Source organism: Dermacentor silvarum, chromosome 8, assembly GCF_013339745.2.
Source record: "Dermacentor silvarum isolate Dsil-2018 chromosome 8, BIME_Dsil_1.4, whole genome shotgun sequence".
NCBI classification, from domain to species: Eukaryota; Metazoa; Arthropoda; class Arachnida; order Ixodida; family Ixodidae; genus Dermacentor; species Dermacentor silvarum.
Genome location: NC_051161.1, coordinates 13,729,688 through 13,753,630, shown reverse-complemented (window position 1 = coordinate 13,753,630; position 23,943 = coordinate 13,729,688). Strand labels below are relative to the sequence as shown.

General features: G+C 47.7%; 2 protein-coding genes across 2 annotated transcripts in view; both read left to right on the top strand.

Annotated features, from left to right (window-relative positions):
* Nucleotides 1-8,090: 8,090 nt before the first annotated feature.
* Nucleotides 8,091-19,059, top strand: LOC119462037 (uncharacterized; the record flags this gene model as incomplete). The annotated part of the gene is made up of 4 exons (XM_037723390.2): nt 8,091-8,456; nt 10,183-10,342; nt 17,627-17,737; nt 18,983-19,059. Coding segments are annotated over exons 1-4 (363 nt in total), but the record flags the coding sequence as incomplete, so codon positions are not given.
* Nucleotide 19,060: 1 nt separating this feature from the next.
* The window catches only part of LOC125947509 (uncharacterized), a 181,557-nt gene continuing 176,674 nt past the window's right edge, over nt 19,061-23,943 (top strand). The window contains exons 1-2 of the mRNA XM_049672338.1: nt 19,061-19,396; nt 19,931-20,206. Of these exons, the coding sequence (XP_049528295.1) occupies nt 19,112-19,396; nt 19,931-20,206 (561 nt within the window). The 5' untranslated portion in view covers nt 19,061-19,111. The remainder of the gene's footprint in view (nt 19,397-19,930; nt 20,207-23,943) is intronic.

Below are 23,943 nucleotides of genomic sequence, written 5' to 3'. Positions count from 1 at the left end.
GCGGAGTTAAAGGCGCTCGTACAAAGCAGACGTTCTCAGAAAGCACAAAATGTCTTAACTGTCTTCTGAGCGGATGATCGGTGGGGACGGTGTTTTCTGTCTGTTCACTCAGAAGACGATCATCTAGTTTGCTGAACGTGTTGGACATAGATTGTATTTGGGCTTCAAGTTGAGGACAGTGGTACACTAGTTACACAGTGGTACACAGTGGTACACAGTGGTACACAGTGGTACACAGTGGTTCTCCTTGAAGCTGCAGACATCACATGCAGAACTGTCAGCCATTCCTATTAGTGCTGAATAAGCTTTCATGAAGGCAACTCAGAATTAATACAATAAATGAGCAAGAAAACGCTTAAGAGAAACAGACTATAACACATGCTTGATGCGATAACAAAACTGAAGCAACTATACGCATATCCACAGACGATGAAGGTGTATGTAATGATTCATCAGAAAATAAGATACCGGACATATGCACTTCATCGCTTTCATTCACCGTATACACATTTGTGTGCGTCCACTTGTCTTTGCCCGTTCTATCCAGTAGTGGCAAGGAAAATAACTCCTGACAGTTGGGCTGTACGTAAATTGGATTCTCTGAATACTTAATGTGTTAAGCAGGCTGAGAGTTGCCACACACGACCACTTGGCGAAGATCCTGGCGGATACATCCCAGGGATGTGCGAATATTTATTTTTGAGGCTGAATATAATACGAATGGAACGATGCCAGGACCGAATTGAATCTAATATCAAATCATTTTCGAATAGTTTTCGAATAATGAACATCCGTTATAAAAATTAATATATCCCAGTATTTCTAAAATTAGCAAGTTTCTGTCATTACATAGTACGTTATGAAGCGTTTATTAAAAACACAAATGAAGCATTAGCAGCAAACAAGCAGTTTCTTCCCATACACAGGGCTCTTCAGAGAGTTCGAATGATCGCTGTACAGCCTGTAAACTATGCATGGCTACCTAAGTGACGTAGCCTTCTGCGCTACGCAAGTTCTCATGCTTTATGTCTATACCACGCCCGCGGAGGTGAACATTTACCGTAACTTTGCTCCAAGGTTGTTTATTTGGGCTCAATTGACGGTGTGAAATATTCGAAAAGTAGGCGAAAAATATTAGCATTTACTAATAGTGACTATTCGATTCGTTCTTCGAATCAAACACGATTCGATCTCTTATTCGAAACTTTTGAATATTGGCACGCCCATTGTGAACACACTCGCGAATTTTTTCCTTTACGAAAATGTCAGAGTATATATATATAGGGTGTCCCAGCTAAAGGAAACCAAATTTAAAGAAATGACAGAGTGTGCTAGGGGGCTGAAACCAACTCAGTGGTGTTGTGAATCGCGCGGCCGTGTCTGCGTTATTTTTTAGAGCGCAGACAAGAGCGTCTGCGTCGGCCACAGAGCGTCAGCGTCCCTCGTAACCGAGCGAACGAGCCCAGCGAAGGATGGAAGAGCGAACGCGGAGCGCAGCGGGGGATGAAAGACGATGATAGTGAAGAAAGCGCGAGGCGGTAAGCGGAGGAGGAGGACATGGCGAAAGCGTGAGAAGAAAAGCGTAGTGCCGTGCAAGACAGGCATTGCAGGGACGATGGCCACCAGATGGCGCCAGAGTAGCGCGCGTCGTCTTTTCACCGATGACGCCAACGTTATCATAAATGGAAACAAAGCGCTGCATGAGTGGAGGTCTGTCTGCGGCGGCTGCTGTGAGTCGCGCCAACGCGTCACCCACGCGCTGCCTCTCGCGATCTCTCAATTAGCAAGGCAGTCGCGCCACACTCCATTCCTTTTGCAACCTGCCGCACGAGACAGATTGTCCACGCCAGCTAATACATGGCGAAATAAAAACACGTATAGAGCTGCGGTCAAGTTTCGCATTATAGGGAGTCTCGTAATCCTCGGTGAATTTTTTCGTTTCGCAAAGTCAATTAATATTGTTACGGATGAGGTGTGTTTATTTACAGATGATGAATGAGACTCGAGGAAAAACAGTCCAGCACCGGTTTTGTTCTGCGCTCCGCACCAAAAGATTCGTCGTCCTCCTCCTCTTCCTTTCGCCTCAACCAAGGCGTTACATTCCCCATTTCGCAGACGAAGCCCACCATGGGAGTTAGGGTTGAGCGATGGAGTGATATCGCTTGAGGCGCGTAACATGCGCAAGGTGAGTAGCGCTAGAGCGGCGCCCTGGTGACCTTACACGGGCGACCACATACGTTAAATTGCTAATGCGGTCGATGATTGTGAAGGGACTGGTATGTTGAGCCAGGAACTTTTGGCATAACCCGTGTCTGCGCTGAGGGGTCCACAGCCACACCAAGTCACCTTTTTCGAATGAAATTGAATCGTGGCGGTGGTCATACCGCTCCTTGGAGCGATTTTGTGATGCCAGTGTACGCAGACGAGCAATTTGTCGGGCTTCTTCAGCACGACACAAAGTTTCGGCAACTGAGTCCTCTGTATGGAGTGTAAAGGGGAAAATGGTATCGAGACAGCTGCGTGGTGCCCGAGCGTCAGTAGCGCACCCAGGATCTCTGCTAGGGGGGGGGGTTGACAGTTTGCCAATACCATCTAAACAGCACTAATTTCAATTTGTTCACGGGAAATTGTCAAAAAATGCGCTTTTTGCGAGTGTGCGGACGATTGCGCGTCTTACCTCTTACGTCGCGGTACTCAAATGCGCAAGGAAAGAAAAGGGGTTAAACAAAAGGGGGGGTTACCTCGGCCTCAGGGGGGGGGGGGGGGGTTACAACCCCCGAAACCCCCCCTGTCGGTGCGCCACAGCCGAGCGTAGAGCAGGTAGAAAGGTGTGAAGACCCGTATTTTCGTGCTTCGTTGTATTGTAGGCGTAGGTAATAAACGGTAAGATGTCATCCCAGTTCCTGTGATTGGATGATACATACATAGCCAGCATGTTGGTCAGGGTGTGGTTGGTACGTTCGACAGGGCCATTCGTCTGGGGATGATATGGTGTTGAGTGGCGGAACTGCGAAGTGCAGAGTCTAAGCAATTCTTCCATGGCGTCAGCAACAGATCGGACGGATCGGCAACTCTCCAGTGTTCCTCTGGAGCTGTGGTATTCCCAGCAAAAGCCACCACCATCAGGTTCAAGACGTGTCACCCAACGACATCGACGGCTGCGGACCTTGCAGCTCTTCGCGCTGCACTTCGTCTCGTCAACCAAGAACAACCTCGAAGATGGTCAATATTCAGTGACTCGAAGGCAGCACTGCAGTCTTTGCTATCAGCCCTGCGACGTAGACCACACGAACAACTGGTATTCGAGATTAGAGAACTAATCCATACCTTGGCTGAGAAAGGACACCACGTGATATTTCAGTAGCTTCCAAGTCACTGCGGCGTCATAGGAAACGAACACGCCGATAACGCTGCTCGGTCGGCTCTTCAAGGTGACGAAGAGGAACCAATACCGTTATCAAGGACAGATGCCACTCGAAAACTTCGAATGCTCACCCGTGATATCACGTTCTTCCTGTGGAACGCAGGAAGTTTTCAAAGCAACCGACTGCACAACTTAGACTCCTCTCTACGCCTTTGCATCCCAGCTGGACTCTGCCGTCGAGAAGCTACCATACTTTTTCGAATATGGCTAGGAGTTGCCTTTACTAAGTCTTTTGCATTCCGAATCGGATGGGCCGACGACGCCTCGTGTGATGACTGTGGTAGCGAGGAGACTCTACAGCACCTTCTCTGTGACTGCCCTCGCTACAATTTACAGAGACGATCGCTCGTACACGCGATAGCGCGTTTTGACCAAAGACCTCTAACAGAGGAACTTATTTTAGAATGCCGACATCACAAGCCATCGCAGCGGAGGGCGACAAGGGCACTGTTGCAGTTTTTAAGGGCAACAGACTTGGACAAGCGGCTGTAGCCCGCTTATAGATGTTTGTAGTGCTGCAAGTGCTACTGTGCTATGCCACCTGTGACCGATTGTGATTGTGTATCTGTGCTCCTTTGTTTATCTCTATTTTCCTGTCACTTTACTTCCCCTCTCTCCCCAGCGTAGGGTAGCAAACCGGATCTTCCCATCTGGTTAACCTCCTTGCCTTTCCCCTTTCTTCTGTCTCTCTCTCTCCATAGCGTCAGCGACGAATTGGCGACCACGGTCGCTGATAATTACGCGAGGCGGACCGTGACGAAGGATTACGTAGCGTAACAAGAAGGCAGCGACGCAAGTAGCTGTGAAGGAAGATATCGCAGCGGTTTCCGCGTATCTAGTTAGGTGATCGACACAGACGATGACCCAGCGGTTGTCGTTCGAAGATCGTGGAAACGGTCCTAGCAGGTCGATACCAACTTGCTCGAAAGGTGTAGTAGGCGGTGCAACAGGATGAAGAATGCCTTGGGGAGCGCTTGTAGGTCGCTTGTGTACGCTGCCACTTGTCGCAGCTCGATACGTATTGTTTAGTGGAATGTCGCATCTTAGGCCAGTAAAACCGCTCCCGTATTCGATGTAAGGTGCGAATGAATCCAAGATGGCCTGACGTCGGATCATCTTTGTCAACCAGGTGACCAAGGACTAATGCTTGTCCTTCGCCAAACCGGCACATCGTGAAATTCAAAACCAAGCCGGCCTTTTCGACGCAGTCTAAAACGAGGTTTAAACGGGTGTTATGCTCTTCGAAAGTACGTCCGAAAATGACAACGTCATCTTGATAGCACAAACATACCTTCCATTTTAGACCACGAAGAACTGAGTCCATAAATCTTTCAAAAGTAGCGGGGGCATTGCAAAGCCCAAACGGCATAACATTAAATTGATACAGTCCATCAGGCGTCACGAATGCAGTCTTCTACTTGTCAGCAGGGTGCATAGGGATACAATAAAATTGATTACCCAACTTTTCAAATATTGGATTCACCAAGAAACTGCCAATACGAAATTTGTACATCACATTGAAAAATTGCCGACTGAAGTTTTTGCAACTAAGTACCATTGATGAAGCTTGTACTTGCCTTTAAAGAAAATCCGCGAAATACAAGAACAAGCGCGTCGCCACTATTTCAGCGATCCCAGATGATCGATCAAGAAACGAAATCCGCTTGTCCGAGGCAGGCTTGGCGTTTCCGGTGGCGGCAAGGTACGCGCCAGTAACTCTCGCTGGTAAGATGTGATCGCGAACGAATAGAAGAACATGACAATTGCATTTTACTTCCCGGTTAAACAGTTGTACGGTCAAAAGTTACTCATGCCCGGGCTTTTTTTTTCTATAGTTTTTTTTTCTTTGTGTGTCTTGTGCGTTCGGGCTTCATTCCACAAGTGGAGTGAATGATATATTTATGCCCCGTCACGTCGAAGCGCGACACACTTTCATCACGGCCGCTCGCTCTGTGCGCCCGATCGCGACGCGGTACGCAAGTGAATCTCGAAAAAAAGGCATGCAAAGAATGTCGTTTCCTGATCGGTCGTATCGGGGCGCTGAAAAAGTGGCGCTATCACGCGGGTGTTTTCGTATTTTGCGGACTTTCTTTAATGACAAGTACAAGAAGCTCCATCAATGGTACTTAGTTGCAAACACTTCAGTCGGCTATTTTTAAATGTGATCTACAACTTTCATAATCACAATTTCTTGCTAAAGCCAATGTTTAAAAAGTTAGGCAATTAGTTTATACTAATTATTTGACTTTGAAAAACGAAAAAAAAAAGTACCGCTGACTATACCTGGCGACAACTTTCTGTGGCAGCACGGCCAATGCTACGGAGCCGAAGCGCGTAGTGCTCGGCTCCGTAGCGGTCGTGCTCCCACAGAAAGTTGTCGCCAGGTATAGATCGCGCGATCCTCAACACCACTGAGTTCATTTTCAGCCCACTTGCACACTCTGTCGTTTTTAAAAGTTACTTTTAGCAAAGACACCCTGTATATACACACTTGAAAAACTATCTCGTGTCTTGCTCAGAGCTTTCAGTGACCTAAAGCATAAATTTATTTCCTCACTACTCTCAAAACAGAGAAAGGAATAACGGAGGAACTGGTCCAGGAACAGCATCACTATGCTTAATAATCCACGTCTGCTGAATGCCTGCAATGATGATGATGCCTGCGACTAATGATGGGTATGCACTCTGAGGGTACCTTTTTCTGTCGTCACGTGGTCTGTAATTTTTTCGATTGAAGCCAATTGAACATCAGCGTTACATCTATATTGCTACCTATCAATTCTTAAAAGCGCTGAAATACGCAATAACATCAGAAATCGCTGCGTAATGTGTTCATAACATGGCAAGAAAGCTTCGAACCATGATAAAAATTTTATCCCGCTAGAGCATAGCAAGGACTTTACCAACACAAGCAGGCTAGTTCCTATGCACGGTATTTCTTGCTCTCAAAAGTGCGTTAAAGGAGTTGAAAAAATGCAGTCGTCACCGTCATCATCATCATCATGAGCGTATTTTTAGGTCCACTGCAGGACGAAGGTCTCTCCCAGCGATCTCCAATAACGCCTGTCTTGCGCTGTCTGATTGCAAATTGCACCTGCAAACTTCCTAATTTCATCACCTCACCTATCCTCTGCCGTCCTCGACTGCGCTTCCCTCTCCTTGGCACCAATTTTGTAACCCTAATGGTTCACCACTTATTTGCCCTGCGCACTACATGCCCTGCCCAGCTCAATTTTTTTTCTCTTAATGTCAACTAGAATATCACCTATCTCCGTTTGATCTCTGATCCACACCACTATCTTTCTGTCTCTCAACGTCACGCCTAACATTTTTCCTTCCACGGCTCTTTGTGTGGTCCTTAATTTGTTCTAGAGCCTTTCTGTTAACCTCCAAATTTCGGCCCAAATATGTTAGCACCGGTAGAACGCAATGATTGTACACTATTATTTTCATTGACAGTGGTAAGCTTCCAGTCAGGATTCGGCAATTCCTGCCATATGAACTGCAACCCATTTTTATTCTTCTGTAAATTTTCTTCTCATGATCACGGTCCCATGTGATTAATTGACCTAGATAAACGTACTCCTGCAGAGATTATAGAGGCTGAGTGGCGATCATGAATTTTTGTTCTATGGAGTGCACTATGCCTTCCTTAAAGCAAGGATTCATATTCTATGGAGAGCGAAATATGAATATGCAACTAAGGTGAAAAGAAATGCTTGAAGCAACCATGTTCTTTTCTTTAGGAACAGATTCGTACCTCGTCTTTCGCACTTGATGCCACATAACGACAGCAGCCTATGCATGTTGGCTACAGCGCTTTAGACTATGAAAATATCGACATCTGTAAGCAGGCATATCCGGATCAGCAACGTAGTTAACAGGAGAGACTTGGCCGAAGGTAGTCGCTCATATTTAGATCTACATCTAGCAGTGACCAACCAAACTTGTTTCTTTCAAGCTCAAATGAGCTTCCTCGTCTTTAAAGTGATGATGCACTCTAAAACTGTCTCTGGCCTACGCTGCAGAAACACAGCCACTGCTCACGCAGTGCACATTTCCTTTAGCGAAGAAAAAAATTACGACAGATCGAGGGTACCCGAATGGGCAGTCTTGAGCAGTTATTTTAGCACCGAACAAGCAACAAATGTTAAAGCACGCGGACGTTACACCTTATGACTGGAGCACGCTGAAATCGTAAGTACGGCTGGACAGTATATTTCGGGGTGGGCTAGCTACCTTCATGTCGTATCCGGCATTCCTTATGGTCTTTCATTTGTTTTCCTTCTTTCTGATCTACAGAAACAGCACGCGCTACCAGACTCCACCGATGCGCGTATACGTATACGACGCAACCGACGCAGTTATAGACAGAAGCGAGCGTCATATGAGGCGCGAGGATAATCCGGAAACCGGTGCTTACAGGCGTTCACCGCCCCCCTCGCACCCCCCTTTTCGCTCTCGTTCGGTTTGCGCCTCGACGCGGACTTTCACTTTCACCCGCCGCTCGTTCCGCCCTCCCGAGTGAGTAGCGGCGTTCCGTCGGGAGAGGAAAAGAAAAAGAAAAAAAAAGAGAAAAAGGCACACGCTGGTTACACCTTCTGTTCTGCTTGATCTCCCCGCGGGTCGACGACGCTGAGGACCCCTCGCGCGCCTCTCCTGGCCGGCCGGACCTGGGAAGTGGCAAGAAGGGGCACCGGACGGAACGCCGAGAGCGAAAATGTGGGTCCGGCGGCTTCTTCTCCCTGGTGAAAGCAAGCGGCGCACTCCTCGCTCGCTTCATCTTCGCCTCCTTACCGTTTTCTTCTCGTACGGCGGACAGGCTCTGGTTCCTTCCTCCCCCCCATCCGCCACCAACGAGTAGTACCCTCGCCCCGGACCGAGAACAGCACGGGCAGCGCAGAGTCAGGAGAGAGGAGTATAGTCCTTATAAAAAGCCGCCTGCCACCCGAGACACGGCATCAGTGCTGAGCGAGGCCTCCGAGCCGAAACGGCGCAGTACAGAGATCTCAGACACATGGCGATCACAAAGGTAAGAGGAAGTGGTCGCTTCCTATGGCGGCGGCGGCGACGCCGGACGACGAAAAACGCGGCGCGGCGCGACGGACGGAACGGGGCGGCTACCGGACGCATGGAAAAAGCAGGCAGGAAGGAAGCGACGAGGAGGAAGCTGGCGAGAGATGCACGCGCACCGCAGAGACACGCCATCCAGTAGTGTCTGCGTGCGCGGCAGTCAAAACACACGGCCTAGCCGGTGCGTCTCTATTTTCCCGCAGCTGCCTAGCGCGCAGACAATACGAGGAAGAGCCGGCCGAAATGGCACCGCGTTTGGGCAGTGGATGAGTCAGGAGAAGTCAGCTCAATGCGGGTATAGACAGTGGACTGAGCAGTAACAATATGTTCGTTTTTCTCCAACGTTTTCTTTTTTGTTAAGATAAGAGACTCCATCGACTTCGGAAGCGGTTGTGTCACATCGGAGTTTAGGAAAAGATACTGGATCTTCAGTTTCCTTTTGGATAAACATCTGCAGGAAGGGGTTCTATACAGTGTAACTGTAATTCAGAGGATGTACTTGGTCGTTTTAGATATTTAATCTACAGTTACGTGATTCGCGGAAATGAAAACGGTTATTTGATGTTGCACTTGCTGGTGCCTTGGAGCCGCTCTTCTCCAGTGACTCAAGTTTTGCCGAGTAATGCGCTTACTTGGGGTTTCTGCATGTGTTAGATAAACGTCGTAGACTATAAGTTAGCCTTATTTACACTTGCGTCCTTAATTAAATGGTAAATGGCAGGTTACTTACGCAAGCCCAGCACTTCGCACACTTGTATGCTACAACTGTAGCAACTTCCTCCCTACGCAGATATTTCGACTGTTTTCTCTGGTTGCCGCTTAGCTGAAAGTGGTGCAGTTCTGTACGCCCACAGTGTAGTAGTAACTGTTATGGGTGTTTGGAGCCAGAAGAGCAAAGCAAGCGGACTTCTTCATAACGGGGATCGCCGCAAGGATGACAAGTTCCCAGCGTGGCCTCTCAAGGCATATTTTCATAGAGAATGGTTATCGGGATAAACATGGATCCCTTTTCACTACTTATTCAATGTGCCTTAGTTGCTTTTGTGCCCTTCAAACCTGTATAACCAGCTTACTTTATATACACAGGCCACTGAATTCCTTAAGTCAAGCCGTTCGAGACACCATCGAAAACAGATCAACGAGATTCAACGTAATGGTACAGCTACCGTCTTCGTCGGAGTAATTTTGAGTGCGCGAAATGAGTACTTCAGCATTGTTTCGATATAAAAAGGGCTCTGATGGTTTCGAAGCGGCTTCCTGGTTCACCAAAAGTGACTTGTTTGCAGTCTCTAAAGCTGCCTCGAGCCCAGAAAGTACTTGTAAATGTAATCATCTCCATATATATCGTATTGCTATTATTCCGCCTGTATTTCGCGACGCCAGTTGAAGTTGAAACCGATGCTTTAGTTGGCCACTGACGATAGTAATAGGAGAACAGCAAACTGGAAAGGTTGGCTCATTATTAAGAACACCACAACAAACACGGGCGGAGAAAGACGCCACAACAACAGGAAAAGGGCGCTGAACGGTGCCTTGCTTCTGCCGTTCTTGCGACTTTCTCCGTCCCTATTTTTTGCGCTGTTGTTAGTAATGAAATAATTGACCGCATGGTTTCGACCAAATGCCTCCAATGCAGCACTGACATTTACGACGTGTCGTCTTTCCCGACTGTCCAACACCAACAGGGCTTGATACTGTCCCTCTGCTGGGGTCTGACCCTGGCTGGAGGACTTGGCGGCGGCGGCGGAGGCTTCGGCGGCGGCGGCGGAGGCTTCGGCGGCGGCGGCGGTGGCTACGGTGGTGGCGGCGGCGGATTCGGAGGCGGGTTAGGCGGAGGTGGATTCGGTGGTGGCCACGGAGGAGGCGGAGGCGGCGGAGGCGGCGGCCACGCCGTCAGCGTCCAAGGTCAGATTTGCCGCTACTATATATTCGCTCTCTCTTCGCCAGATCGTTAATGCACCAACATATATTTAGGCACGATGAGATGTGGCTCATTATTTTCAGTCGACTCCAGCACGCAACGGATGGCGCGCACTACGAGAAGCTTAGGAGGTGAAGATTAATCTATGGAATGTTTTCATTCTTCTTTTTTGTCCCGTGTCACATGCTAAATTTGTCGAGGCCACGAAAAGTTGGAGCAGCCATTACTGTATAGGCTAGATATGCTGGAATGGGAAATAAAAGAGATTCGAATGGCGAAAAGCGAGAAACAACGTGGGAACTTAGGCCAATAGCCTTTCATAGAGGCAGGTTGGGCCCGATTGCTGCTTCGCTGGTCGCAATAGTACGGACGCTAGCGTTATGAAAGTGAAAATTTGGCTGTGGATGTTCACGTGATCCTTCTGGAGACCGTAACGGGCCTTCTACATTTGGAATGCGGCCTCGGAACCTAAAACGCTGCTGGGTAAATCAAGGCGTGCCATAATTTATGCATTCTTGTGCTTTATACCAGGTGACATTACACGTCGTTGTCGTCGGCCGTCGACTTAGAAAATACTGGTGCACTTTCAACTGACAATGACAAGAACGCATTCTCTGTTAGAATGGACGGACTTGATGAACTTGCAGCCAGAAATATTGTCAAGTGTCGGTTTAAAACAGAGAAGAAATGCGACCAGCACTTGCTATTTACACCTCTAGTTCATACTATCCCTATGCGTACAGTTCCCTAGCTATTGAGAATCATTTGATGTGGTTTATATCAGTCTGTGTAATGAGGAGGGTGCCCTGAATCACTCTGAATGGTAACATTTTACGGGTGAATAAAGATACATAAATTTAGTTAAAAGCGTGTTTATTTTTCTAGTAGGAAAGCACTAAAATTTGTTAAAATTCATGAGGCTACTATATTAATGATGATCGATGAACTACTGCTCAAAACTTGAACACAACACTGTGAAGCGTGGTATTAAAAGTGAGGATTAGAATGCAGCAGGACAATTTGGTGTTATTTCCCTGAAGCACACGAACAGTAACTCACGGGACAGAAAGATAGGGTGCTGAACCTGAGGTGCAAGTAGCAGGAATAAATTAACGTAATTAATCGCGAAGAAATTTAGCACTTTGACAGTTGGCTCCCCATGCTACGCCTTCAACATTAAAAGCCAGCTACTGCTGCTTATACAAGCAAACTAAATGCACCATCTAGTCTAATTTATGCACTACAAGTAGATCTGGCAATCACTTCATTTGATAAGCAAGATTTCTAAATAGATTGCGCATTTTCAGCGGACACTAATTCCACATGCTTCAGACATAGCATATACTTCAAAACTACGACTAAATGTTTGTGAGCAAGATTGCAATCGCCGAGAAGACGCAGTTTGGAAGGCAGCGTTAATCCACGATGGACCTTCTCATTCACTCTCGCCTGCTGCAGGGACCATCATATCACTAGTACAAAACTTCACCCCACACGGGGACGTTCATCCCATAACACAACCGGATGTCGGAGAGCAGATAGACAGCCAGCAGAAGGAAAACGTTCTGTTCTTCTTTACGAATGGCAAAACAGCGCAAGAGACATGGGCGAAAAACAGATACAAGATACACACAGGCGAGAAAGGAAGACTTACGTTTCCTTCACGTCCAAGCTTTTCGCTATGCTGTACAATTCTACTGCCGAACCAACTAGCCCATGCTTCCATCGGGATCAACTGCATTACCTGTTCTGCTTTCTCGCCCCTGTGCGGCATAGCGACAGTTGCACTAGTTGACGATGTGGTCCAGGTACTTTTGAAAAAGACTGCACACTTTAAGACGGCACGACAATGAGGATATCTTTAGAGTGTAGCTATTTTTCCGACCCGTGGTAGGTTTCCCGAAACGTTGGTGCTTGTGCAGAGGAAAGCTGGCTTCACCTTTATATGAAGGTTATTGCAAAGGAGCACGCTTTCAGGCAAAGATGCCTTCGATATCTGGCGGTTGAGGGCAGCAGAATATGTTGCTCTATGGAGAACAAAGATATTGAGAAATTATTTTAGCGCGGATAGACAAGAACACAAGAAAGGGCACAGGGAACACGAAGCGCTTCATGTGTCCTGTGCCCTTTCTGGTATCCATGTCTGCTTTCAATTTCACTATAGTGAAAAGACAGTTGATGAGGGCTGGAGTTCACCGCTGATGGAACATGTGAAGCTAAAAAAAGGTTGCTGTTCCGAAACTGAGAATCACCGAAGCCCCATGGGGGCAAAGAAAGAAAAGTATGTAATGATATGAGAGTCAGCAATAAATAGATTATGATTGAAAATGAATTAAACCACGGTTTACGTTGAACAAAGCATAACATGAAAAACGAAGGTTGAAAAAGAGCGAAAATTGAAAGGACTAAAGGAGCACAAGCACGACCTTCGCTGATAAAAGGGAATAACAGGAAAAAGTTAAGAACGGACTTCAACAGCAACAGAAAATTCCTATACTACCTGGTAAATGCAGAATTAGAACAGCAAGTCGATGCCGTGGCGGTTTCATTAGTATACAATAAACGAAACGACAATTATTTTATAGGAAAAATAAATGATTGCTAGCTAGCTGTATGCAAAATGCAACATGTAAGTTATGCAATTAAATGAAAATGCAGTGTTGCCCACATTTTTACCCCCCCCCCCCCCCCCCTATTTTCTCTCCCATGCTTGAATGCTTCAGAGAGCTGTGTCGTAACTCTCTTGCAGCCATCGAAGTTCCTTCAACCGTGGTCAGCGGAGGCGGCGGCGGCGGTGGTGGTGGCGGTGCCATCGGTGGTGGCGGAGGTGGTGGAGACACCGCCAACGTCATCGTCATCAAGAATGGAGGAGGTGGCGGTGGAGGAGGAGGAGGAGGAGGAGGCGGCGGCAGGCTAGTCACTACGCTGCGCCGCTTTACCGCCCACGTCGACACCAGCTCAGTGCCCATCGACTTCCAGCACGTCCAGGTAGAGTGTGTTCAGATGGAATGACATGGCGCTCAGCATAAGAGAAAGAGAGAGAGATAAGGTATTTTTATTTAAAATATTTAAACATTTAAAGACGGGGATTGATATGGCGTTTTCGTTAACGAACATAATGATCAATAAGAATGAACGTGTGTAGAGAAATACGCGTGTAATTATCAGGGAGAAATTTAAATACAGCTGTCACTAAAAGAAAGGCAAGATGCAGTTGAAGACGGAAAATCAGTTGGAGCAGTTGGGCTTAGCACGTGTACGAGGAATGTTCTGTAGTGGCTATGGAATATGACAGGAGCTGCTCGTGTATAGCGTACCCGACGAACTGCCTTTTAGACGCTGCCCAATAGCATCGTGCCGTTTTGGTGGAGGCAATGTGTTGTTCAATAGGGCATGTGGTTGAGCGAGTCGGTTGTACATTGTGAAGCAAGGCGCTACGCAGTACAAACATGGACGAGAAGAGCACAAGGACGGGCGCGTGTTTGGGGAGGATATTGTGCAGGACTCGAACGTGCTTCATCCAAGTAAAACTCGTCATACAAGAACAGCGCAAAGCACCGAAGTGCAGGATGAGGATACTCATAGGCGTGTGGTAAAGGAAAGCACTACAGACAAAAATGCAGGATAAGAATTTAATTTTATTAGTCAAAGAATGTGTGTCTGTAACTCGTTCCTTTAACCGCACTGCTATTTTTCTGATCATGAAAATAATTTGAAATTTGTAATTAAAACACGAAAACCTTTCCAATGGATGACTACGCTTATAGCAAAGTTTTTTTCCATTAAATAAATGCGAACTGATGACTGTTAAAAAATATCACAATAACCCTGGTGCTGCTCTTCAGTTTCAATTTAATGCGTGGGAAATCCTTTAAACTGAAATGCGCGCGCTAGTTTCGGAGAGAGAGAGAGAGAGAGAGAGAGAGAGGAAAGGCAGGGAGGTTAACAGAGGCGAGTTTCCGGTGTGCTACCCTGTACTGGGGTGGGGGATATAGTGGTTGGAAAGAGGGCAACCCGAAGTTAAAGTGTTGGAAAGGAGCCGCCAGTATACATTCATGCTTCTCTTTTCTACGGCTATCGAAACGCTACACTTAAATGGGGGCGAAATGTAAGGCAGACATAGGAGACCCGACGGGAGACACAAGGGCACTGAGCGCCTTGAGACATTTAATGAATCGTCAAGCGGCTGGAGTTGGAAAATATCCAGTGGTCGTCAGAGGCTATTGTTTCAGCGGTAAGCCGGGTTGGAGTACTTAGTCGAATTTCAGGCCACAAAATTTTTAAATCTGACGCGTGAAAATGTTAGTAGTCATTTACGTGAATAAAACAATGCTATATGAACTACACTTAGGTCATCAAATGCTAATTTCATGTTACAACTCGCAGAGAACATAAGCCTCTGACATGCTTCTGATGTCGACCGTGGTTACCTATAGATTTGCCGATTTGTCTAGTTCCATGGCAAAAATATTTTTTGTCAAATGCAACTCACAACGTGCAGCGGTCCCTCTATTAATGAGAACATCTTACACGAGACCAAAAATTTGGAGGACTGTTAAGCTTCGCCTTTAAGAGTGGAACGCGATAGCATTAAAAGATCCCTGTCTATTTGTCAGTCTTCCCGGCAACTGCTGCTTTTTTTGTGCCCTTTCGCCTGGGCGCGCCGCTGCCGAGAAGGCGAGCGCCATCGGAATGGCGTTTTTGCAAGGACCTCCGACTGGAGGGCGCCGCGGTATGAATGGTAGAAATGCTGGAAAAGGTGTTTGTGTTCGGGTTTCCGGGTAACAAAATTATATTTTCTCCTATATTCAAATATATTCAATAACCGGTGGACCATTAGGGTTACAGAATGGATACCAAGAGAAGGGAAGCGCAGTCAAGGACGGCAGAAAACCAGGTGGGATGATGAAGTTAGGAAATTTGCAGGCGCAAGTTGGAATACGCTAGTGCAAGACAGGGGTAATTGGAGATTGCAGGGAGAGGCCTTCGTCCTGCAGTGGACCTAAATATAGGCTGCTGATGATGATGATGGTGATGATGATGATGATATTAAAGTTATAATCCGACGCTATCATGCCTGTAGGTTGTGGTTAAGTCGCACTTAACGATTTTGCTACGCATTTTACTTTGAGATAATCAATTAGTTCACCAGCGCCTCTGCGCCACTCGGAGGGCCGTCGTTGTCGGCGTGGTTCGGGATGATTTTCTTGGCCGGACAACCCGGCCGAAGCCAACGCTGACACCGGATTTTCTGCGACACGGGGCCCTTAACGCTTTCGCGTTAAAATATAGCTAATAACGTCCTCTACCTTGCAGCTTAGACATAGCAGCTGCCTGTCTGTCTACAGTTAAAGCTGCTGAGAATATAATGAATGCCCAAAAGAAAAAAAGACCGTTAACCAAGACATACACCTTTAGACCTACTAAAACATTTATTTTACCTTAAAAATACTATTTCGTAATACTATACATTTTGTTCATTGCCGTAAACCTGGAGTAACGTGCTCTGACTGCGGAGCACGAAAACAAAGCCCGGCTGCGTTATTGGTTCTGGCTCTTTGTTCATCTCGTGGAGCTTTACTTTAATATAAAATCATAGCGTACTAAATTAAAAGCACTCCATGATTATTATCAGGATCAGCCTTCACTTGCGTTTCAATATCCAATTTCGACATAGATCTGCTATCGTCCACAATACTGGAAAGAGCGTGTGCTGTGTACGGAACAACTACCTGAACGGCGCCTGTGCCCCCAAAAAGTAATTTCAACAGCAACACTCCACTTCCCATGTTGGCAAACCCCGAGAGTGAGCGCCGAATTGGATACGATCTGAAGTTTTCCTCTTTCCTCGCCGTCATGGACGGAAACATGACACGCGACTCACGACCGCGTACAGCAGGAGCTCGGCAGCCTTGCTGAAAGAAAGAAAACCAACGTAAAGAGTAAAAGAGAGGGAACGTCGGCCGGGAACTTGCGGAAGAACCATAAAGAAAGAAATACAGTCTAAAACAAAGACAGCATTTCGTGCGCGAACTGCTCGATGAGGATGCCGGCGGATAGTAAAGCGCGGTAAAGAAAATGCCACACCGCCTTCAGGATACACCCGTGTATACGGCGCTCGGCGTGCCTTTGTTGTGTGTGTGCGTGTTTGGATCTTCCTTGTTATAGCCGGGACGATATAGAAGTGGACGATATCCGGCCACGGGAGTATAGCAGCAAATCAGCTGCTTGGTAATAACTTCCGCGAGACGACCGGGATAATCGCTCTGGGCGCTTGGCGATGCGTCCACCTCTCCGGGCGGGACACGCGAGGGCGATGGCGGTTCGCGGCGAGTGTTGGCGGCCTCGTTTCGTGAACTGACCTCACGGCTGACACCGACCGCTTCGCCGCCACGGAAGGCTCGGCGCGTGCGCGGCTGGCAACACGTCTGTTCAGAGACTTCGTCCAGACAACTCCTTGCTGTGCTACATACGCCACGTTTAGAGAGAGTCACTATAATGCGCAGACAGCGTCTGCTTGAGCTCCTCTCACTGGAATTGTTTTAATCTTAGAAACACCGACTACAGTCCTTATAATGATCAATTGGGAAGTAATTTACTTGCTAATTCTCACACTTTTCTATGCAAGGAAGTAATCAGTCACCCTGCCTTCAGTTCATTTTACTTCGTGTGCTATGACTTCGGAAAGAAAAAGAAAAAAAGAACTGCGTCAGTACTTGAACCAACCACGGCGGGGATGAATTTCGAAAGGAACAAGAACCATCTTACGAACCCAAATAGCAACAGTGGTAATGATCTGGAACGAGCAGGGTGATCTGGAAAACAGTTGATCAAAGTGGTGACACTACGGCAGTGCTTCCTTCATCAAGTGTTTGAAGCAGGAAGATACGCAAACAACACGGAGGAGAGTGAAAACAAACCAATTACAGCCAACGGGCAATGAATGGGTGATACACGAATGTTCTTGGCCAAAAAGTGGTGCGAGGCTTACGCAGAAGACAGGTGCAAGTGAACAGAGTTGAGTAGGACTTTCGCTTTTTAATGGACGTAATAGGGCTGACTAAGGTGATGGTAATTCCGATAACAATCTTAATACATTTGTCTTCCTTTTTCTGGCCTACAGATTCCAAACAAGTTCCCTAGCAAGCCGATCAGGCCTCGCGTCGGTCCCGTAGGCTACGTGGTCGCCATGGAAGGCCAGGCCCAAGTTCAGGGCGGCGGTGGCGGAGGAGGCGGAGGCGGCGGAGGCGGCTTCGGTGGCGGCTTCGGAGGTGGCTTCGGAGGCGGTGCCGGAGGTGGCTTCGGGGGTGGTGGCGGCGGTGGCGACGGCCACGAGGTCTACGAAGTCAAGGCTGTATCCAGCGGAGGCGGCGGCGGCGGAGGATTCGGAGGTGAGTGCGAACAGCAGTCGACGGAAGGCAAACAGGGGCTGAGTGACGATTGGAAGACATGTCCGCTACGGTGGCGTAACCCAGCGGTTTGAGGAATAAGGGAAAGAGGAGTTGTGACAAAAGAATCCTTAGCTTAACGCCGCCGACAAAGAAATAACATCATCTTAAGAAACACAGCGCAAGCATAAACACGTACGAGAAAGAAGGGGAAAAAAACAAAACAAAGAACGACGGTATGAGCGCCTGTCCCGTAACTTCTTTATATTTCGTCACTATGTATTCGTTTGTGCTTTGTTCCTTAATTTGAAGTTAGCCTGTTCCATAGCCTCCTCTATACTTTTCAAAAGTTATAGAGGAGGCTATGCCTATTCGCCCAAATATTTGTTCTGTTAAGCAAGAAGTAGCAAACCACCTCGGGAAGAAATAATATGCCATAGCACCTTAGTTTTGAACCAACAAAAAGATGTCATTGCCGACTCGTGTTCAGGTTTAAATTTTACACGTATTCCGGAACAAACAGATGCTGTGACATTGCACTTTTGCGATCTCATAACTCGGTACATTTATTCTCTGCAACAATGGTCACAGCGTTGATTTCACATTGTTTCTGCAGTCCATCCAGTAAGCGCATATGAAAACTAATAACTAAAATTAGTGCCGAAGAAATCGGTATCGGCAAGCATGTCGCTTTAGGTGGGTAATCATCAGGCGTACGACGTTGGAGCAGGGAGCGTTCGTCAAAAACGCGTCTTGTGACGCGTTCTTGAAGCCTTGAAAGAAAAGACCAAGGAGAGTGCAACGAGCAATGTAAAAAAAAAAAAAGTAATAGCATGGCACTAAGGTGTGAGAAAAAATATGATAGATAAAAAATACTTAGTAAGCTTATGCCAACAATATTCTAGCCGTAATTGGGGAGAAATGTCGATTCAGACAGACCATGTGACGCATAGAACAGGAAACTGGGGAGCCCTTTAGTGTGACACAGTGGAGTCGGAGGGACGAAAAAGCGGCAGAGAATAAATAAAAAAGCCAAGAACATGTCGCAGTTGTACGCTATGATGCTAGACAAGCTTGCAGAGGAAGCATTATTAAATCATTTTTCTAGCAGTGCATATTAATTGAATGTTCATGATGATGACACGTTCATCGTAAACTCTCGCGCTTGCCACCAAGGCGGCTATGGCGGCGGCGGTGGCGGCGGCGGTTTCGGCGGTGGTTTCGGCGGTGGACATGGCGGAGGATTCGGTGGTGGTCTCGGCGGTGGTCTCGGTGGCGGTCTCGGCGGCGGTCTTGGCGGAGGCCATGGCGGCGGCGGAGGCGGCGGTGCCAACTTGCAGCAAGTCCCAGTGCACGAAGAGACCAAGACACACGCAGCGCCCGTCGGCGGTGGAGGCTACGGCGGAGGCGGAGGCTACGGTGGTGGACACGGCGGCGGCGGAGGAGGAGGTGCACAGGTTCACAGCGTCGAGGTTGTCAAGGTCGCCGAAGGAGGCGGCGGCGGCGGCGGCGGCGGATTCGGAGGCGGCTATGGCGGCGGTGGAGGCGGAGGAGGCCACGGAGGACACGGCGGCGGATGGCAATAAGCGGGTGAGTTAGCTGGCGGCTGACGATGAGGGGCCACTATTTCGCCGTCAGCAGGCGCTTCGCTTTGAAGCCTAGAATGGCAGCTACCCAAGAAGCTCTGTAGTAAGGTCGCCGCAATAAAGCAAGCTGAGGAGCAGGGGCGGGAACTGCTGAAGCTAACGAATGCACTAGAATGCGAATTAACCACGAATGCGAGTCCAGACTATCTCGCAACCTCCAACTCTACTTCAGTTTACATAAGCTATCTTTCACTAAGCGCTTTCGTGCCATTAGATAATGTTATAAGAAGAAAAAAAAAATATAAAGGCAACCACATGTGGGTATACATTCTTGTATGGAAATAGGGCAACCGATAAGGTCTGGAGTAGGGAGTGTTCAATGATCACTACACAGAAATATAAATGCCCCATATCAATATTCAGTTATTTGAACGAACCATAAACGTCACCGATTGGCCTGTTAGATCGCACAAGTTGCGGCTATTCGTGTTCAATAGAGTTCTAAGCTTACAACAAACGCGCACCGATCTTCTTGCAGGTTTCCCAAACACACACTGTGATTCAGCCGACCACTGCACTTGCCGCAGAGAAATTGGAGAGGCTGCCTCCCGCAAAGCAAGCAGGCCCCTGCATCGAGAGCACACCCGCCATGGTTCAGCGCAAGAACGTCCTCACGCCCTCGAACGAACTACGCAGAAAGGCACAGGAGCAATGCTCTCCGGGATTGTGTAATATATTGTTGACCTCACGCGCCCGCGGTTTTCCGCGGGACTTCACGGCGCTCAGCTCACCGCCATTGTTAATAAAATATATTGTACATATTGTAAAAAGACAACACGATGTCTGCTCACTTTGTTGTACATTGGCTCAGTGGCGTAGTTGCGCTGCTCCTCTCGTGGTCGCGGATTTGATTCCGGCAGTGGTGGCCGCATGTCCATGGGGACGAAATGTAAAGACGTTCGTGTACGTAGATTTAAGTGCACGTCAAAGAACCCCCCGTGGTCAGAATTATTTTCGAGCCCTCCACTACAGGGGGCGTCCATTATGACCCATTATGCAGCTTCAGGACGCTAAAGGCACACTTAAAAAAAAAAGAGTAGGTTGAGGTGTATTAGCAACTTACGCTTATACAATATTAAAAAAAGTTACCGTAGCTTGCACTGGAGGCACAATGCTAAAGAGACAGCGGAACTGATGGGCACCTAGCTAATCCTGGCTTTTGGGCTAGGCTAAGCACTACTAAGTCATCCCCAGAACTTTCCTGAATTTATTGATTATTGATCGATTATCGATTAGCTATTGATTAGCTATTGATTGGCTATCGCAAGGCATTGGTCACGTATTTGGGCTAGACTAAGCACTACCAAGTCACCCCAGCATTTTCCGGAATTTATTGAATATTGATCAATTATCGATTAGCTATTGATTGGCTATCAATTGCCTATCGATGACTGGCTAAGCTTAAGTAGTCTCAACCATGCTTAGCTAGACTTAGCTGAGCATCGCTAGTTCACAGGGGTATGTGCCATTGCGCTTGTACTCTTTCTGCACTGTCGCCAGGATCGGCCCACATTTTTGGATTCAGCAGACACATTACGCCCGGCTTAAACAGCTCCGTTGTTAAAATCCACTCTTACCGTGAGATCACGCTTGGTATGCTCGAAGGGACAAATAAAAACGAAAAGTGGTGACGACACCTCGAAGTTTACGCCCCAACTCGCCGTGACGTCATGTATTTTGACGGCGTCTGCTATATGCCGAGTTAACTGTTTATTAGTAAAAATGGACTGAATTGTATTCTAAAGGAGCCAAGGACAGTACTTGGTAAATTTCGAGAACATTTACTGCGCCATAGAGGCCTAAGTAGGTGGTGTCCAAATCCCCGTCCCTGCACTGGTTGCCTGCGAATATCAAACACTGATCTTGAAGGCTATGCTTTTGCGGCTCAGTGTGCGCCGAACGTTACCACGGAGTCGGAAATACGTCGTGGCTGCCGTGTTTTGGACACCACCTATAGGAGAAAAGACGCAGTATGAAGTTCATGACGTCAGTCTAACCTACCAGTACTAAGGTTCCGGCACGAAATGATAAAGTTTGGCCTTCATTTTCTCTGCTGGTAAACAAGCTCTTACCCCTAAATTCAAGCAAATAGATACTTCATCGGTCGAAACTGATTTGGTGTTTCTCTTTAGTGTCCCTTTAAATGTCGCAATTTGATTTCTAATTTTGTTCTGTTTCTTGCGCGAGAAGAGAAACGGTGCATGTCCGATTTAAGGTTTATACCATAATACGCTAAAACTAGTTTTGAGCCTTACTCATGGATAAAAAAAAACACAATTCAGGTCGTGGTTTCACCATCATCAGCCTATAATTATTTCCACTGCAGGACGAAGGCCTCTCCCTGTGATCCCCAATGAACCCTGTCTTGAGTATAGCTGATTCAAACTTGCGCCTACAAACTTCCTAACTTCACCCCCCCCCCCCCCCCCTAGTTTTCTGCCGTCCTCGACTGCGCTTCCGTTCTCTTGGCACCCATTCTGTAACACTAATGGTCCACCGGTTATCCATCCTACGCTTTACATGGCCTGCCCTGCTCCATTTTATTGCGATAGCAATTATATGGACACTCAAAAGCAGATTTCTGCCGTCGGCGTCGCCGTTGCCCTCGCCGTCGCCGTGAGGTTCCGTATGACGTCATTTGGAGATGAAATCGTCGCCGCGCGCCGAACGCTGTATGTGCGAGTGAAAGGGCGCGAGGGGCGCGTCTTTCACGGGGAGTGAACGCGCGGCGGAGAACAAACGCGCGTTCTGCGCCGTGCTCGCTTAAGGGCTGCAGAAGTAGGCGTCTCTTTTCTCCTTTACAATCACCATATATGTAGAGCAAACGCGCCTTCTTCAGACGCGCGAGAGGCCGTGGGGGAGGGGGAGGGAAGGGAGGCGACGTTTAGCTGCGGCACCAAGTGCCTATTTATATCAGAGGCTCCAGCAACAGTCACCAACGCCGCACGCATTTTGAGCTAACGCGGGCAAAACGCCGATGGCGTCGACAACAGTTCTGCGTGTTGTTGCTACCAAAGCCGCTCACCTTACTTCGTATGACATTGCTGTGTTGCTATCGCATTCATTGCTTCGCCCTTAGGGCGAAACTGTGACATTTTTTTTCCTCTTACTGTCGACTAGAATATCGGCTATCCCCGTTTGCTCTCTGATCCACACCGCTCTCTTCCTGTCTCTTAACGTTGGGCCTAACATTTTTCGTCCCATCGCTCTTTGTGCGGTCCTTAACTTGTTCTCGAGCTTCTTTGTTAGCCTCTAAGTTTCTGTCCCATATGTTAGCACCAGTAGAATGCTATGGTTGACCACTTTTCTTTTCAACGACAGTGGTAAGCTCTGTTGTGCCATAGTACGTGTCAACCCTATCATTGAGGCGACAGGAACTCCGATTTATCTGCGTCGAATGGAAACGTCGCGGGTAATTGCAAGCAGCACCTGCCATCATCGCCACCCATTCCTCTGGGTCCGGTCGACGAGTCGCCAAGGGGACACGACGACACAATACGGCACGGGTGACGTCAGCAACCGCCCTGTCTGGGTCCTGTCGACGAGTCGCCAAGGGGACGCGACGACACAATACGGCGCGGGCGACGTCAGCAACCGTCCCCTCTGGCTCCTGTCGACGAGGAGCCGCCGCCAAGGGGATTTAAGGAAGAGCCGGCCTATTGTGAAACCAGAGAGTCGCCACCGGCCGCCTCGTCGGTCTGGTGCGCTCTTACCAGCTCTTACTGCTTTTACTAGCTATCACCAGCTAATGGCAGCTATTACCAGCTATTGCCTGCTATTCCTGCTATATCTGTACATATTTGTACATATTGTATAAAGCTTTCGACTCATCTTCGCCTGCTTCAAGACTCAGTCTCTCGTCGTCGACCCCGAGTCACAATAGCTCCCAGTCAGGATTTGGCAATACCTGCCGTATGCACTCCAACCCAATTTTATTCTTCTGTAAATTTCTTTCTCATGATCAGGGTCCCCTGTGAGTAATTGACCTAGATAAACGTACTCCCTTACCGACTCTAGAGGCTGACTGGCAATCGAGAATTCTTGCTCCCTTGCCAGTTTTAGCAGCAGTTATATTGCCTTTGGAAGGCACTCAGATAGGCTGTTGACAATATGTTACCCCATAAAAGCTCAAGAAAAAATAAAATCACTCGGAGACACTTCTGTAACACATTTAGGCGAAAAAAAAAGAAGAAACTAAAATACACAATATTTTACAAATTGACCACACTAAACAGCGCTGCCAAATAATAAACACTGAGGCTTAACCATACTTAAGGTGATTCCTGTGACGTTATCGCATTATCCAAAATATAAAACTGTCTTCAAGATGACAATCATGAGATGTTATACATTTTGTTGATCTGCAGAACTCATGGAGACGCTTTTACGCCGCGACGGCACAGCTTGCTTTCGTCCTGCACGTGGGACTGGGGGTTTCGCTTTGTCATCGTCACAATTAATTTCCATCCGGCTTCATCCCTTACATTATCT